This window comes from Pleurodeles waltl, chromosome 7 (assembly GCF_031143425.1).
Source record: "Pleurodeles waltl isolate 20211129_DDA chromosome 7, aPleWal1.hap1.20221129, whole genome shotgun sequence".
NCBI classification, from domain to species: Eukaryota; Metazoa; Chordata; class Amphibia; order Caudata; family Salamandridae; genus Pleurodeles; species Pleurodeles waltl.
The window spans coordinates 25,068,286-25,086,432 of NC_090446.1; the positions used below are offsets into that span (position 1 = coordinate 25,068,286).

Here is an 18,147-nt window from a genome sequence, read left to right on the forward strand (position 1 = left end):
AGTGATACAAAGAAATTGAATATCATATAAGCACTCACAGAATAGAGGTAGAAATAAAAAAGGAGAAAGGAGGAGAAGAAAGAAATAAAAAAGTAAAAGAAGAAGTAGATCAAGGATAAATATTCATACCTGAAAAGAAAAGTATAGAGAAACAGTATGAGATGTGTCAACACATACCAAGAACAACAACAGTGACTAGGTCAAATAAGTTATAAAGAAAAAGCCATTATTCAAGAAAATTTGAAAACTAAAGAAAATAGGCACATACAAAATTCTTAAGATTTCTGAACTGTAGTTTCCATGACATGAAATGTAATAGTCTGAAGAAACAGATTTAATTTTATTGGATCATCACATGATCTAAAAGTGCTTTGTAGGTAATCATGCATATAAACGGGTCCAATTGTCTAATCTGAGGCCTCAAAGCAAGAAATTCCTTCCACCTAGGGTTAGTCACATTGGATATGTTGTGAGAAATGCCATCGCAGGCTTTCAGGGCACGTATGAGGTCTGGAAATTCAAGAAAAAGCATTTAAATTCCTTGAGGTTTAGAAGAATGAAGATTAAATAGGCCAAAACAATGGGCTGACTGCAAATTAAGAGGTGTAGTAGGGAGGCCAAGTAGTTCTGGAAATAATGTCTTCAAGAAATCAAGTAGATGAGGACCTTTAAGAGCTTTGTGAAGACAATATAGGCATGGATTATTACGATGTTTTCTGTTCTTCAAATCTTCTAAGTGGAGTTTGAGTTTTAGGATCTCCTGTTCAAGCCAAGGAATCTTAGTAGCTGTATCCTGAAGAGAACCAACACTTTTCTCCATGTCAACCATTTTACCCTTGATAGTAATCCATCAATCCTCAATTTGTTAAAGTTTCTCATTAGTGGCACACATAAAAGGTTGTAAGTCTCTCACCTCATCAAGAATGGTGTCTAGAACTGGAATATGTGAATACATAATGGTTGATGGAGTTTTGTTTTGAACCTTCTTAGGCTTTATATTAGAGGAGGCGGCTTTAGCATTTGCAAGTAAGGCGCTGGCCATTTTGGTGCAAGGATGAGGAATTCTCGCTCAAACAGCACAATTCGCGACTGATAAAAGTATTTTCCCATGCACAAAACCCTATTTTGCGATTCAGTAACCTATCAACAAATCTAAAAATGTATTAGTGATTCAGTATCAGGAATGGATATGTTAAGGGTGTCCCTTCCTAACAGCGACTCGCAGTCCTGTGTACGAATGTTTTGTGACCAAAATGTGGTTGCAAAACATTTGTTTAATAACACTAATTTCAACTTGGTGCTAACACATTCGCAAAATGGAAGGGATCCCCAAGGGACCGCTTCCCCTTTGTGAATGCATGCAAAAACATTTTTTTTAGAGCAGGCATTGGTCCCAGGGACAACTGCCTACCCTTAAAAAATGAAACTGAAATGTTTCATTTTTCTTTTTAAAAATCATCCTATTTGTCTTTAAGGAAAACAGGATTAATTTTACAATTTTTTTGCCTTATTTAAAAGCAAACAGCGACATGGTGGACTGCCGTCCCCAGCACGTCACCATCCCTGTGTTTTTTTCCGATTCCTAGTAGGTCACAAATTGCAACCTACCTCATGAATATTAATGAGGTAGGTCTATTTACGACCCTCTGGTAATCACAAATGGAGCTCAAAAGAGTTTCGTACATTGGTAGTTGCAATTTCCTAATTGCGATTGGCATGGAATCATAATTAGGAAATCACAATTCCTAACGTACCACATGTGGCCCTTTGTCCTACACATAAAACAACATATTTACTCAACAGTGTTTGGAGGTAAGGAGTATAGGTTGGTAACCACAATAACAGAAAACAAGTAGAAACTAATAGTAAATTGTCTATATTGAACATGGGAGACATATGATGTGCAGGCTTACAACTGCAAATCACAGGAATGCACCATAAAAGTGTCTAAATAAAATCTTCCAGAGTGCTTGACTGTGTAGGGAAGGCAGCTTTCAATGTAAAAAGGAAGACAAAAGCAGAGGAGGCTTACATTATGAAAAGATTGCATATAAACCAGGTCCTTTGCACTAATTTAAAGCATTTCATGAGGTCAACGTGTGAGACATAACAAGAAACAATATGCAAGTCGCACACTGACAAAATGGCGGCCACTGATGTCTTGAACACAAATCACCACCCGGGCACCTGAGCTTGAACGAGGTTTCAATAAAGGCAACCATGATATTTCCTCAAAGGCATGGCCCAGAAATGTGTGTGTAGGTCAGAAGCAGCTTTGTGAAGTCAGGTATGCTCTGTGACGCGCTGAACCTCAAGGTTATACCACCATCTTGAATGGTGCAGAAGCCACATCTATATTTGTGATTTTGCACTTGCTAAATTAAATCAGTTGAATTTGTGCCAAATTATGTCATGTTTGCAAGAAACCATTACTGAATGATTGAGATCTGTGTGAAAATAGTAGAAAAGGTTTCAAATGCTCTAATAACAATATTCCCATCAGTAGATACGTGTAAATTCTGGTTTCTATGGATTTTGCAGAAGCACTTAGCACCAGGCTATACCTGGCAAAAAATGCCTGTACGAAACACAGCACAAGGGATAATTATGCATGCAAACGGGGCACAAATGTCATTTCAATACATGGATTGAACCTTTTCTGTTAAAGCAGGGTCACGACTGATATGCATATGTCTGAGTTCAAACTGAGGTGACAGGGTGGGCAAAAGAACAATGGGTTGGAATGCTACCCGAGAAAGATCCAATGGTTAAACTTAGTCCAAGCAGTCCTCTCTTCACCTTTTGTGTGTTTTATCTACTGCCCAAAGTGGCAAGGGTATGCCGAGAAGTGAGACGCTTGCTCATTCTGCTACTGGAGCCAAGCTACATCTGGCTGTTGACATTCAATCATGTCAAACTAGTCTTGGGTTACTTTGTTCCAGTTTGGAGAGGACCTGGCCTAGAAATTCAGGCTGGCCTGTTTGTTTTGAAGTAGAGTCTAGACTGATTTGCATGTGGCTTGGTCCAAACTGAGGTAGCATGGTGAACAAAGGAACACTGGTTTGGAATACTATTCTGAGCAATTGCCAGTGTTTAGACATATTGTAAGCATTCTTTCCATCAACTTTTCTGTTTTTGAGGTAAAATAATCTCTAACACGAAGGCAGAGACCTCTAAATATGGCAGGCTGGTGTCTACCAGGACAATGGATTATATCCCACCACTGCACATTGCACATTGCCTTGGTACAGCCCACCAGATTCTAACTGACTCCAAAAGTCTGGCATCTTGATACTTGGTTGTTAACTGATTGACCCTAATCAAGGCACAACCAGGTTCTGAAGTAAAACTTAGTTGTCAATCAAGTAGAGTTTGACAGTAATAGTTTGTTGGTCAATCAAACAGAATTTGACCTTGCAGGAGGAACCATCCCTCAAATGAGTAGAGCTCTCAGTTGAAGAAGCAGCCTCAAAACAAACAGATGACAAATCAGAAACACTACAGGAGATAAAGGACACACCAGTAGGTATACTTTGTCAATCATGCCTTTTGTTTGCTGCAGTGCTTCAGCTTCTCCCACGCCTAACACTAGTTTGAAATGCAATTGTGTGTTAAAAGGGGAACCACTGTCAATTGTAGGCTTAGGTAGTGGCATTGAAACCCAGTTTATATGTGCCACTTGTGGGGTTGATTGAATTTCACATCATTTTGAATTTAGATATCAGAAGGTTAAGTGACCTTTGTGTTTCCTTCCATGCTTAGAGAAACTAATATGCAGCACGTCCAATGGCTGGTTCAACTGGTATCACACCAAGATTGTTGACTCTATTGACTCCTTTCAACAGTGCACATTACGTCCTAAGGTAACATTCCAATAGATATCCTGAATAACCGCAGTGTCCTAGAATTCTAAATTCTTTCTCTGGAATCCTAACTCATGCATGTTCAAGGCCATTACTGTTGTATTATCCTGTAATATCTTGATTTTGGAAGGCAAAGACATCTCTAGAAACTAAACAAAGTTTATCCTTCTACCCTAGGACTTCTATCAGCCCTATAACTATATAGCACATTGGTGCAATAGCTATTAGCACATCTTTGCCTATTGTGCTGGATCCAGCGATACTGGACCAAGGCTGGCCATCCTTTTTCCAAAACTCCTTTCCTACTTCACTTTGTCCATAAGACATTTTGTTGCTATTTAGCTCTTATAACGCATGCTCTGTGCCAGTAACTGATTCTTTCTGTTTCCCCAACAACATGGCATCTAGGTCACACACTTCGATCTTCAGAAGTCAGTATTGGAAAAACTGCCTTTGTAAACATGCCTGCAGCCCTTAATGAGTTCATTTGCATTAACCTCAACTAGAGTTCTAATTAGTTTCTGAACAATTACTATACAAATGCAATGGCTGTGTGCCAACCGGGAGACTGCCACAGTGACACGTCATGTTGCACAAGTGACTCATTCTGTTTTGTCACTGTTCATTCTGTGTCTATGTATAGTTTTAACACAAAAGACCCTTAGAGATCATCAACAAGATTGGTCATCAGATCTTTTCTTCTTCACTGTGAACATGTGTTCTGGGACATAGCTCCTAGCTGGGTTTCCGTTCTTTCAGTAAGCATACTGTGCACCAGCACTTCTCTCCTGATGCAAGGCTGATTATATAGATAAGATCTCGCGGCATTGCACACATCGGACACTAGGCATGGCCTATGCCCTAGACTTGCACTAGTTATTAAAAGTTTACAATCATGTTGGTGTTGGAAAATGGATTATTGGTGAGGGCAGGTAAGTACCTACACTTAGCAATAGGCCATTAACACCAACTAGGTTCAGTTAGGTCTTAGTAAATTAACCACAGCTCAGCCCTTGGAAGCTTGGCAATGAGTAACAAGGCTTAATTTAGGAGACAAAGTGTAAAGCATTAAGCATCACAAAACAGTAAATAAATAAAACACAGGAAACAGTTTAAAAATCCATAACCAATTGATAAAAATAGAGAATATTTTTATCTTTAAAATGACACCAAAACAAATAAAATAAGGGGAACCAGAGATATGATTTTTTTAAAGAATCAGTGTTTTTTAGCGCCTAGAAACAAAAAGTGCCAATCTGGTCATCTGGTCACACCTCGATCGAGGCACAGTCAAAGTTTGAGGCCGACCGCGATGGAGCCCTGCTCGGCTACAGCAAGCGGTCAAAATTTTACCTTGGGTCATAGTCGTTTTTCTGAAGATTTTCTTCACCAGGAGGAAGTCGCCAGTTTGATCACACCTCCTGGAGCCCTTCCTCAGATACGCTTCGCAGGAGCCCTCAGTGGAGATTTCTACATTCGGACCTAGTCACTTTTTCGAGGTAAAAATCCTTCGACCGGGGCAAACCTGAAGTTGGATCCGATGTCCCTGGAGCCCTCCATGGATACACTGCTCAGTAGGTCCTACGTTCTTACGTTCAGACTTAGTCACTTTTTCTGAGATTTTCTTCACTGGGACGAAATTGCAAGTCAGGCCGGGTCGCGTTTGTGGCAAGCCGGCAAGAGTTGCTGCGGCGGGTTGGTCCCTTTATGGAGCTTTTTTCAAGAAGTTCTCCAAAGTTCTCCAAACTTCTGGATCTTCTTTCAGAAGGTCTTTTAAGGTTCTTTTGAAGTCCACAGCTCACCCCAAGGTTCTAGAAGCTCTGAGTTGCTCCTTGAGGGTGCGGACTGCAACTCCCAGAATGCGCCTGGTGCAAACTCCAAATTTGGCCAATGGACAGTGGTCAGCTGGTCAGTTTCTTCAGGAGTTTGTGCAGGGGACTCTGGTTAGCAGTTTTTCACCTGTAGCAAACAGGGAGTTCCTCCTTGAACCAGCTGAAGCCAGGCAAAGTCCTTCTTGTGGTGAAGCCCAAGTGTGCTGCTGGTGCAGTCTTTCTGAGTGCAGGGTCCAGGTGCAGGTCAGGGGTCCAGCAGGGCAGTCCTTCTTCTCCTGTAGTTCTTCCTTGTAGGGATTTGAGGTATGGGTGCAGCTCTCCCACTTGTATCCTTGCTCCTGAGTGACAAACAGGGGATGCTGGTTCTCCAATCAGAAGCAGGGTTCTTCCCCTGTGATGACCACTTCCTGGGAAGTGTGGCAAAAATCAATCCGAGGGAGCACTATTCTCCGAAAATCCATCATGGCTGAAACTGATTTTTTAAGGTCACATGTGGCTGAGCCCACCCACGGGTTTTGCTAAAATTCCTAAACACACTCTCCTGCCCTCTACTAATCTAATCAAGGGGGCACCTAATTGTCTTGTTTGCAGGATGTGATGGAGGTCCTAGGGTGCTCCAAATGTCCTTACCTGACTTTGAAGACCAGTTTGGCAGCCCTCCTCCTTCCTGCTTCTCCATCTGCTGATGGATGTTCTCCTCTCCCAGGCACATCTCTTTGTCTTCAGCCCAGGCTACTTCATACCTCAACAAGCAGCCTGGCCAGGCTGCCAGAGGCTGGCCAATCAGAGAAGGGCACTACAGGGCTGAAGTTGGCAACTTTTTAGGTAGAGTTTAAAACTGTCTACCTGAACAAGTTATATTAAATCCAGCAACTGGAAGTTGTGGGATTTATTATAACAATCATTGTGATACCAAATATGAGGTATCTGACACTTAAGGGACTTTGTAAATTAAAATAAAGTCTCCCCATTCTAGCCTATGGAGACCATTCACTACCATGAGGGAAAAACAAAGTTGGCTGTTTTACCTCACCAGGGCTTATAAAACTATTTTTATAAGGTCCCTGCTTATGGTTACATGGCACCCAACCCTCGGGCACATAGGGCACACCTTAGGGGTGACTTATATGTAAAAATAAGGTAGTTTAAGACTTTGGAAGTACCTTTAATTCCAAAGTCGAATTTGCATGTAACTTCAATTTAAAAGCAGTCAGCAAGGCAGGTCTGCCTTTAAAATGACACTTGGCACTTCAGCAGTGCACCTATGGGTGCACTACCTGTGCTGGGGTCCCTAAACCTACATGCCCTACCATAAACTAGGGACTTACAGGGAGGTTGATATTGCAAAATATAATTAGCCTAATTTGCATATCCATTTTACACAGAGCACTGGCTCTGGGACTGGTAGGCAGTACCCAGGGCAAAGCCAAGAGTCAGTAACAACTAGTATCTGACCAAAAAGTTTGGGGGTGACCAGGGCAAAAAGGAAGACTTTCCAACAGTTGGAATTCACACATGGCTCTGTGGTGCATTCTGTAAAATGTGTATATTTCACCACGTATACTGATGAAGTACAGACGGGGGTTTCAAGAGGATGTAATGAGTGGCAATCTGCATAGATGGGAGGGCCATAGCAATGTGCACCTGTGTCAAGAAAATACATGCAATTGTTGCAGTTGGCATTTTTTTCTCACAGGGTGTGCCTGTTTAAAGGGGACTTGCATTTCTTCACGCAGTATTGCTGCTGGAAATGTAGAATGATACTGTGTACCCAGCAAGATGAGAGTTCACCAGGATCACTGTCCTGTCACTGCAGACCTATAGCACTTACTGTTGCTAGCCCTCCGCCTTATGAGGATTGAAACACAAACATGGTTCTGCAGTACTTTACTATTGATGACACATTTTAGATAGTGCATATTGTCCACCAAACTAAGGTTTAAAAACATTAACTCCTCTCTTACTCTAAATATTACAAAACAAGGACCTAAGAGTAAACTAGTGACAATATACTATTATGCATTCAGTGACTCCTATTATGGGAATTAATTCTGTTGATTTAAATCATGTTCTACCCCCTCATTAGCGTTTACAGATGCTGACCATTTTAGTCCAGGTTTGAAGAGCTTAGGGGCTTCTTCCTGTAATCTCAGCTGATAACGACACACATTTTTGCCATCATAAAACCAACTCTTCATGATACTTTCCTGTGTGGTGGGTGTCAGGGTAATAACATAGTCACCTGAGCACAGCCAAACACATTAGAGTTTATATTGAATCCTTATTGTACCTTACTTTTGGCAGAGTTGTGATCTCTGCACACAGCACTGCAGTCCCATGAAATGCCTAAGCAAATAAAGCCTGTACACTAAGAACTATCTCACTTTTTACCCCCTGAGGTTGTGTTATGTGATGCAGTACCACCCAACGGTGAGTGGAGACACCAGTGTCGGTTCTAAAACATTCAGGTGCTACCTATGGTTTAGTTATCATTGGTGCAGCACATTTTGAGTTACTGGAACCCAGGGTATTCAGTTCCAACTGCAGCCTTCTTATGGCTATTCATGGCTATTTATTTCTACCTGTTTGGGGGACAGGGACCACAATTTACTTGCTCTCAGCAGGACCAGCGGCACCTTTAGTACACCAAGGGGAGCTGTTGCCAGGAAGGAGAAGCAAGGGCTACAGTCAATGATGGCTGTGTCATTGTATGCACCCACAGCTTGTCAGCACTTGATGCTAATCAACCACTAGCACCGATTCTCCTAAACATATCAGCTGTCTATGACATGGTTGACCACTGTATCTTGCTTAAGTGATTATAGTTATGTCTTAAATTGAATCAAGTCATCCTTGTCTGATAGGAAACATCAATTCAGGATTGGTTCCATGGAAACTGTTACATTGAGAAGTTCCCCCAGAATTATCACTTTTACCATCAATATTTAACACATAATATCACAAATATGCATATATGGCACGCATCATTGATTCACATCAGCTACATTTTTAGGTATATGCAGATTGCTCTAAAATAATCCTCAGACTAAATGAAAAGACATATCAAGAAAAATATGTCCAAATCTATATGGTAAAAGTCAGGGCAGATTTACTAACACTTTACACCAGGTTGGTGTTACAAAAGTGATCAAATCTGTGGCAAAGTGTGTAACTGGGTGTAGGAAAGAATCATCTTTTGTGCAATGTATGCCCAGATTTTTGCCCTGTCTGTAAAACTCTGTGCTCTTTATTCCTGCTAATCAGTAGTAAAATGCATATGCTCTCCCCTTAAACATGGTTGAATGTGTGTAATTCTAATTGACATGTTTAACTTACCTATAGGTCCCTAATTTAAGGTACAAAGTATGCCCAGGCACTATACATTAAATGCTACTAGTGAACTGCATCACTTATTGTGCTAGCCGCTACAGTGGCAGTATGAGACACCCTTCTTGTCTATCACTGTAGAGTGTTCGGAGAAATTTAAAAACTACACATTGACCTGTCAAAATAAACCCTTTCCACAAGTCTAAACCTACCTTTCAAATATCAATAAGCCCTCACCTAAGTCGGCCTTATAACCCATAAGACAGGGTGTATGCCATTTTGGTGTCAATTAATTCACAATAATTTACTCCATATATCTAAATTGTTTGGAGATTTTTTGTGTGCTGCCTTTTTACTTTATTACTGTTGTGCTACTGTATAAATACTTTACACCTTGTCTCTAAGTTAAGCCTGTAAGCTTTGTGCAATAGCTAATAGGTAGATTAAAGTGGTTCACCATGACAGGGATCGTGTTTATTACTTCAGGTGGGTTATCACCCCCTTAACTAATAACTCAATTTCTCACACTGGCATTTACTTTCTAGCTGTAAAGTAGCCCTAAAGACACCAAGGTAGCACTATACACTACTTTACATGACTTCACATCAAGTGCATGCGCTGGGTTTTACTTGGTCCTACCTATGCAATCAACTATGGTTATTGATGCAAAGCCCTATCTGCTAACAACTGCAGATGAGGATTTGCCTTTATTTTTAGGCTTGTGTTAATTTGGAGAAATGTTTTTATTTCTGCAAACTTTTGAAGGATTGCATGAACGCTGCACTGTAAAAATTGTGGAAAAATGTAAATCTAGGTCTTAGCATAGTATTTTGCACTGAAAAGGTACCCTTTCAGTAGAAACCCTATGCTGGACCAAGACCAGACTGGCCATAATGGGCCTCAGGTGTTTTATGAGGAGGCCGGAAGGGTGGTAGCCAGTTTTGCAGTGGTGGGGCGGTTTTGTTACTAGGGCCGGTTTTGCAGCAGTGATGCAATATCGTCCCCCTGTAAAAAAAGCGGCAAGCAAACTTTTCCAGACTCCCAGGATCAGATAGTGCTTCCCAAGGGGCCAGGCATTGCTCCCACTCACCTTAAACCACAGTACCTCATGCCTCTGGGGCAGGTCTGAGAGAATTGCCAGGGCTGCTTTGGATTCCGAGTCCGGCCCTGTGCTGGACATCATTCAGATGCCTTTGAGCCACAGTGCAAAGCTGTGTGCGTGGTGCTAGGATGCATGTTTGTGAGCCAGTGCTAGAGATGACAGCAGCAGCTCTATCTTGGTAGATATGGTGCTGCCCTGCTCTCTGCTCCTAAAGTAAAGTAGCACAGCAATTTTCAAATCTTGTTGACTCACTCAATTTATGCAAAACAGAATGAAATTTGAAGTGAATAGTGATTTTTTTTTGTCATTTACATAATTAGGTAACAGCAGGAGTGCTGAAGGAAAACAAGTATTGTGCTTACAACACCAGAATCATCAAGTAAGTGATATAGAAAATATAACAAAGTTTGAACCAGCAATAAATACAAAAGGAAATAATGCTCAGGGCACTTTGAGCTGGCTATCTCAGCAGAGATGCCAACTAAATAGGGCCTACTCACAAACTGCATTTTGTAGTATGCTTAGAATCTCCACCTCCACCTTTCCTATCTTTTCAACAGAGAGATCCTCACACATAGACATTTACAACCTAATAGTAACTATGAGAGGGATTAGGGGGAGTTGCTAGAAAATAGTACTAAATGGGAGAGGTTTAAAGGGGCACGCACCCTCCCACTAAAGATTAATGGCCTGATTATGAGTTTGGAGATTTTAGGACCGCCAAACTCATGGTGGAGTTCATACTGCCCCAGTTCTGGTGGTCCCATCTCCTGGTTATGATCCTGGCAGTCGGTCCACCACAAGACTGCATTCTCCATTGGGATCAGGGATCCTGAAGTATTGGCAGCAGTTAAAGTCGTGGCCAGCCATGGTGGTCCAGAGTTCGGCACAGCCATGCTGATCCCGACTTTGCAGGGTTCCCTCCATGCAAAGGCTGGTGGAAAGGCAGTGCTGGGGGCCACAGAGGGGACTCTGCACTGCCTATGACCATGTCCTAAGGATCTGAGGCCAATGCTGCTGCACTGTTTCCACCAGGCTGACTGGCGGACACATCATAATAAGATGTTTTTTGAAAGTGTGAACATTGTAATACGAGGGGGGTGAGGCAGCCACCTTGACGGCCGCCTCACCACCACCATATTGGAGCTGTAGCGGTTCAACTGCCCAACTTGCAATCGGGCACTAAGCCTATCGCAATTCATTAACTTCATGTCTATAGTTATTACGTTAAAAAGGACACCAAATATTTGTAAATGAACTCCAGCTCAAAGCTGTGGTAATTAAAATAACACCCCATATGAAAAAATTATAAGTTAAATTAAATCAAATCTAATTAAATTATGTAACACAGTAAAAAATATAAGTAATTTCAACATAATATTGTCAAAATAAAAATTATGTTTTTATTTTAACGTATCAAATAACCATTTATATTTAAAAAAAGAATGTAACATTTTTTTATTGCAATACAGTTATATCACTTTTAATTATTATATACGTCACTTTTAATAATAATTAATGCATCATAAATATATTTATTTTTACTGTGGGTGGAATTTTTGTTTTTCATGCAAACTTAGGAAAAATAATTAATACATTTTAAATACATTTACTATATGTGGAATCATTACATTTTGAATTTAAATTAATGTATTAATGCTGATGCCATTATTTTTGTTCTACATTTTAGTACTTTTTTCCAAATTAAATTTTTTGTTTGCTTTCTTCTAAACCATAGGAAGATTACCACCACCAGTGCAGAGATCTCCCTATGGAAAATCTAAAAAGTTTGCCTCCATTCTTTTCTTTAAGAGGGTGTTTGTAGTATCAGTGGCTGGCCGTGTGTGTTGTTGGACCTACCTCTGCTCCTTTTTGGCAGTAGTACCTCATAAATTTGGCTCAGCTTCACCATGTTTCAGGGAGTGGACACGTGTAAGTCTACACTTAACCTTGCACTTGGACTTTGCAAGCAGCCAAAAGTAGTAAAGTTACTCAAAAGTGTAAGATTGAACTTACTAGTAGTAAATCTACATGTGTGGATTTACCTTTGTAAATAGACCCCACAGTACTGAAATATGTGCAGTTCTAGACTTAGTACAAATTGAAAAAATGTGAAGCTCCAGGCCAGGTCACCAGGAAGCTACATTTTTCAGCACATTCTTAATGACACTAATGTTGTTGAGGGACACAGCCCTGAGTTGGCTACTTCTGCATTTGAGTGTATTGTTCTCATCAATGTGTACTGAGAAGTTCCAAACCATCAATAATTTCCTAAAAGACATTTACTAGCATAATCAATTTCTGGCTTCCTGAAAGCTTGAAAAATATATCCCAAGTGGCTTCAGCAGCTTTGAAAATCTGTTCAATAAATAACATATTTCAAATCATGCAATTGATTTCCTACCTATGAGTTTCTTTAGAGCTTCATTAATATCTTTGTTTCTAAGGCTGTAAACCAAAGGATTAAAAATTGGGATGAAAGCAACATACACAATGGCAAGCAACTTGTCTTGACCTGGTGAATATGAGGATGCAGGACGCACATACATGCAGAACATATATCCATACAAAACAGTGACAACAATGAGGTGAGAGGAACAGGTAGAGAAGGCCTTCTGCCTCCCCTCAGCAGAGCGAATGTTTAGAATTACACGGATTATATAGATATAAGAGGTAATAGTTATTGAAAAAGGAATGAGTCCTGCAAAGACACCTTCAGCAAAAATCAGAGTTTCAATGGCATGTGTATCACTGCAGGAAATCTTCATCAGAGCTGTGAGATCACAGAAGAAGTGGTTGATGAGTCTGGAACCACAGAAGGACAATTGGGATGCCACAACAGCATGGGGAACAATGTTCAGAAAACCAAGCACCCAAGAAAAGACTACCAGCAGAAGGCAAGATCTTTTGTTCATGATGTCAGTGTATCGTAAAGGGTGGTGGATGGCCATGCAGCGATCATAAGCCATGGCTGCAAGAAGGTAGACCTCTGTGCTTGTGAAATATAGAAAGAAGTACATTTGTGATATGCAACCAACAAAGGATATAGCCTTGCTTTTTTCTAAGAAAATTGCCAACAGTTTTGGAAAAGTGACATTTGTGCAAAAAATATCTAAAAAGGATAGGTTCTGGAGAAAGAAATACATTGGAGTTTTCAGACAAGGATCCACAATTGCAATCACTATGATCACAAGGTTGGCCCACATGATTAAAATGTAAATAAATAGGGACACTATAAAAAATAGTGGCTTTAGCTCTGGACTAACAAAGAAACCAACAATTATGAATTCTTTCAGTGTTGTTAGATTGACCATATTCTCTTCAGACTTTATCTCCTGAAAAAAAATATTTCAAAATGAAAATAAGAATTCAAATAGAGACAATATCACATTTTAAAAAAGTTTTAATCGGACAATCAAGTGTTAAAGAACTTAAGGTACGGCTAGACATAAACTAAATGTGCCTGATTCTCTAACTGAACTTTGTAGTAATATAACATTTACAACAAGTGGTAATTCACAAAGTATGTGTGGAGCTTTATGCCTCTGCAGGACCTGTAAGTGCATGTCCAGATTTATCCACCCTGACTTTAGAATCTCTGCACATGCAAGTATAAGTTTTAGTAGTACATTTGGATGGGAAAATTGAGGAGTGGCTTAAGGGATGGGCATACTTTATGCAAAAGGAAATGGTATGAGGGATTATTAAGAGGGGTTTAGGGAGTCTCGGGGAGGAGTTTAGGGAGAGACTTCTTCCACTTACACAAAAGGAAGCCAATTTCTATACTTAAGATATGGAGATGAGTAACATACACATTTGTGTTAAGTTTACACTCTGAGTTCATGAATACCAATAGCAGTAAACTTATTCCAAAATGTAAACTTGCTCAAAAGTATAAGTAACCTTTCTGATTTAGGCCCTATGACTTTGAAAGGATTGTGAGATACATTGAAGGATGATAGATCACTGCAATACAATTCTCATGATCAGAAGTGCTGAAACCAACAAGGATTTGTAATGTATATTAGAAGATCATCTCATTTTAAATCATGTGCCATAGAACCAGCAAATCAATATTGCTACAGTGGTCCCTCCTGAATTGCTTTTTGTGCTATGCTTAAATAAATAAAACTTTCAGTCAGTGGTGAGTTGGAGGTCGACCAGGTTAGCGGGCGTGTGATAAGTTTCAAAATTGTAATAATAGGGGTAAAATATGGTTTCTTATCACCCATCTTTCCTAACAAGACAACCTGAATGTTTTGTAACTGTTTATGAGCAATTATGTTAATGAGCTCCAGGATCTCAGACAATTTGTATTTTTGGGCAGTACCAACAGATATGTGCCACTGTACGTAGTTGATTATATTTTCTATGCCACACATTATGACAGATGAAAATGTACAGTTCAATGTATGGTGGTCTATATTTATCATGTTTTCACTCAACTCAGCGTGCCACATTGCTGCACTGCACTGCATGAAAGGGAAAGGGCAGAAATGCCTGGTGTTTACCATTATATGGGGCACTCCTGTCCTTTCCTAGTGGTTGTGCACTTGTGGCTGCCTAGTGCAAATACAGGCACCCATGTGTCATGGTGCAAGGGTACTTGTGTTGTAGGCAGGCTTATGTTTGTGTAGAAAATGACACTTCCCTGCACAAAACCGATCCTGAGAGACATTTTCCTTTTTCTATGTGAGCTGCAAAATGAGAGAAAAACAAGAAGAAATAAATATATTTCTCCTCTTTATGCCTCACCTGGTGATGGTAAATCTAGGAATGCGGCAAAATCCATAGGTGGATGTGTGGAAACTCCCACGCTCCACCAATGGAACACTTCCCTGCTGTAGAGTAACGCAAGGTAGTGATTTGCGCTACTTTGCATTACTCTAAATTTATGAAGCCATGCAGAACCGTTGCAAGGTTGTCCTGCGTGGCTTTATAAATCTCACTTATTGTTTGTGTCACCCTTGCACTTCCCTTGTGCGATGCAAAGAGAACACAACACCATGATAAATTTAGCCCAGTGTATTTAAAAGCCAGAATAAAAACCCTGTCAGTTTTTTTCTTACCTGAAAGCAATTGAATGAGATGTCTTAATTTCAGAGTCAGCCAATCCTCCCACAGCCCCTCCTTCCAACTGCAGTGGTCCATAGAACTCCTACCTTTATAAAGAAAACGTTCCGGTTTTTAAAAGAAAGGCTATCATCTTCTGTTGCATGTGGGATTGTAGATCACTAGAAAGAGAACAGGAAGGTGAAGCATGACATAAGGATGTATCAGGAGGAAATCATCTGTCCTTTTTGACTGTAGACCTGAGGGATGAATCTATCTGTTTATGTATTTATGTACCTTGGGTATTAGCTGAGGTATGTTATGCTGAAAGAGAGATTCAGACTCATTGTTTTGTCTTATATGATCAGACTGCATTGTTTTATCTAATGTGATCTAAATGCAACCCGTTACAATTCATTTTAAATCTTCACGCCACTATCCTATGTATGATTATTACATTTTTCATCAATAATAAACGACCTATGGTGAACAAGGACTTAGCGAATATTTAATGTCACCATTGTTTCCATGTGGATTCTTGCCCTTTTTTCTAGGTAACTTCTACATCCCTAGAGTCAAGCACTGAAGCAATACCTTAAACCCTTGACACTTCACATGGCAATGTTTGAAAAAACTGTCTACAAAGCTAACACCCTTTACCTCATCACAATAGCATTACATTTAATCCATAGCCTGGACCTTCTAAACTACACTGAATGCTCCACTTGTGTATCCTCTTCTCCATCTTCCACATCTCACCTAATCACCTGGGATATGTACTTACAAAAATTGACCTACTGGTCCTTCTATGACACCCTTCATATGAACTTTTCAACTCATTTCACACACACCATGTCCTTATAAGGCTTTATACATAACAAATATAAGATTGCCATAAAAACCAAGTGGATCTTGATGCTCCTCCAAAAATCTGATCTACCAAACCAACATTTTCAGTGTCATTGCACATGCAAAAACTCACTTAGAACCGTCACGCTTTATAAAGAGAGGAAATTAACTAAAGGCTCTCTGTTCAGCCTGCAGATCCCTTCTCAACTCATGAACGAGCCGCATTCTGCAACAATACCATAAACAAGTGGCTAATGTAAACTGTGGTCAAGATTTACCAAGGGCTTGCATTGCTCTTGTGTCATGCAATAGATTTGCAATGCCACGCAGAGCCACCTTACTCTGTGTGGCATAGTGAATCTGGAGTAATGCAAGGCAGAGCAAGTTGTTGCCCTATGTTACTCTGCGTTGGGTAGGTATTCCATGAGTGTATACTGTATCAAATGTTAGAAAAATATGAGTCACAGTTTTCTTCAGTGCAATTGATGCTGCATCACCCCACGATTATATCATGATAGTCAACAATCCATTGTTTAAAGGGAGAGAGGAGGAATGCTCTATACTTACAAAGATATGAAGCATCTCTCCTCCCTCCCTCTGCTTGTGCACTGTGTGTTGCCTAGCACCAGCAGAGGCACCCTTGCACCATATTGCAGAGTACATCATGCATAGAAAGAGGAAAAAATGATGAGAAAAAATAATGTTTGCCTAATTACACCATCATCTGGGAGGTGTACTGATATGACACAATATCAGGTTTACAAACTTTTCTAAGTCTGGAATTGCATCAAATCCATGGGTGGATGCACAAGAACATCAATGCTCCACCCATGGTTCATCTCCCAGCTCGAAATGTAGCAAAATGCAGTGAAAGAAGCTGCATTACATTACTAACTTTTCACAAAACCAGGCAAGGCGATTCATCCCTTGCATGGCCTTCTAAATATGAATTATGGACTTGCTCTGCTCGGCAACACCTTGTTTAGTGCTAGGACAACACAATTCCTTCATAAATCCAGCCTTAGGTATCTTCATGGATGTGTTCTTACTCCTCTCTTCAATATCTCCCCTAGCCAAGGAACTTTGTCAGATGACTTCAAATCAGATACTTCCCACTGCAAAATGGTTTTCTAACCCAAAGCACATTGGCAAAAATCATTGAGAAAGCAGATGCCATCTAACTAAAGGATCTGCAATACCCTTATTCCATAGACCACTCATCCTTATTAAAAAGAAACATATTTTGTATTATTTATCTGATGAACTGTAATAAAAAAAGTAAAGTTGCTTTTGTTGGGATTAAAGTCCAATGAAACTCTTCAACTCTTTTTCAACTGACTCTTGTGACAACATCTCTCTCTTGCCCTCTACTAGCTTTGTGTGATCCACCCTCAGACTAGCTAAGGACAACTGGTGTTCTCCAACTTTTCAGATCACTGTTAGTGTTTGAGTCCCTGCTACAGATTTCTAGGCTTCTCATTTCCTTGCTTTTCTCTGGCATGATTACCTGTCTGAGATCCATCTTCATGTCAATCAATCCTTCAAACTAAAATGCTTTCTTGTTTCCATCTGTGCTATCCGCATTGCATTCACATGCAGAGTTTTTCCAGAATGTCTTGTGTTCTCCCTTGACCCCTCCTCTTTCTTTGCAGCATCTTAATCCTCCTGACCATGACCCTGATAACCTCTGGGTTCATATTCACTAGCTTTGAGGGCAGCTTCAGTTAAGTGACAGCGTTGCACATTTCCCCCCAACTCTCAAGACCTATTGCATCACCTGCAAGATGCTAAGAGACAGCAAAACGAAAACACCATATTAGGAGCCACAACATCACCAGACTAGAAAGAAACAAATGTGGAAAGAAAAGACAACAGGGCAAGCCTTGTCAGTGAATGTTCTGTGGATCTAGAGCAAAATGTCTATCAGTATCAGAGAAGTTCTGATCTTCCTCCAATTTAGAGTGAAACTCAAGAAACATCTATTCTCAGAACATTAGCATCTCCCTCACCAGGTACGCAGGTGCTCCCTGACAAACTGTAAATGTGTCACATAATGTTCCTTGGGCTTTTCTTCCTATGTTCAACATTACATTTTTTTCCGGGTGGGTCTCCGCTATACAAA

At 40.3% G+C, this 18,147-nt stretch overlaps 2 protein-coding genes across 2 annotated transcripts in view; both read right to left on the reverse strand.

The window, feature by feature from the left end:
• Positions 1-10,202, reverse strand: part of LOC138246750 (olfactory receptor 5AR1-like) — a 120,559-nt gene extending 110,357 nt beyond the window's left edge. Inside the window, exon 1 of the mRNA XM_069201510.1 lies at positions 10,113-10,202. Coding sequence (XP_069057611.1) covers positions 10,113-10,202 — 90 coding nt within the window. The remainder of the gene's footprint in view (positions 1-10,112) is intronic.
• A 2,306-nt stretch (positions 10,203-12,508) lies between these two features.
• LOC138246751 (olfactory receptor 5AR1-like) lies at positions 12,509-13,330 on the reverse strand. The gene has a single exon (XM_069201511.1). It carries the CDS (start codon positions 13,328-13,330, stop codon positions 12,509-12,511), a length of 822 nt encoding a protein of 273 aa, XP_069057612.1.
• Between the last annotated feature and the right edge of the window lie 4,817 nt (positions 13,331-18,147).

Coding starts and splice junctions, on each gene's coding strand:
- LOC138246751 (XM_069201511.1), bottom strand. CDS start 13,330: ATGTGGGCCAACCTTGTGATCATAGTGATTGCAATTGTGGATCCTTGT.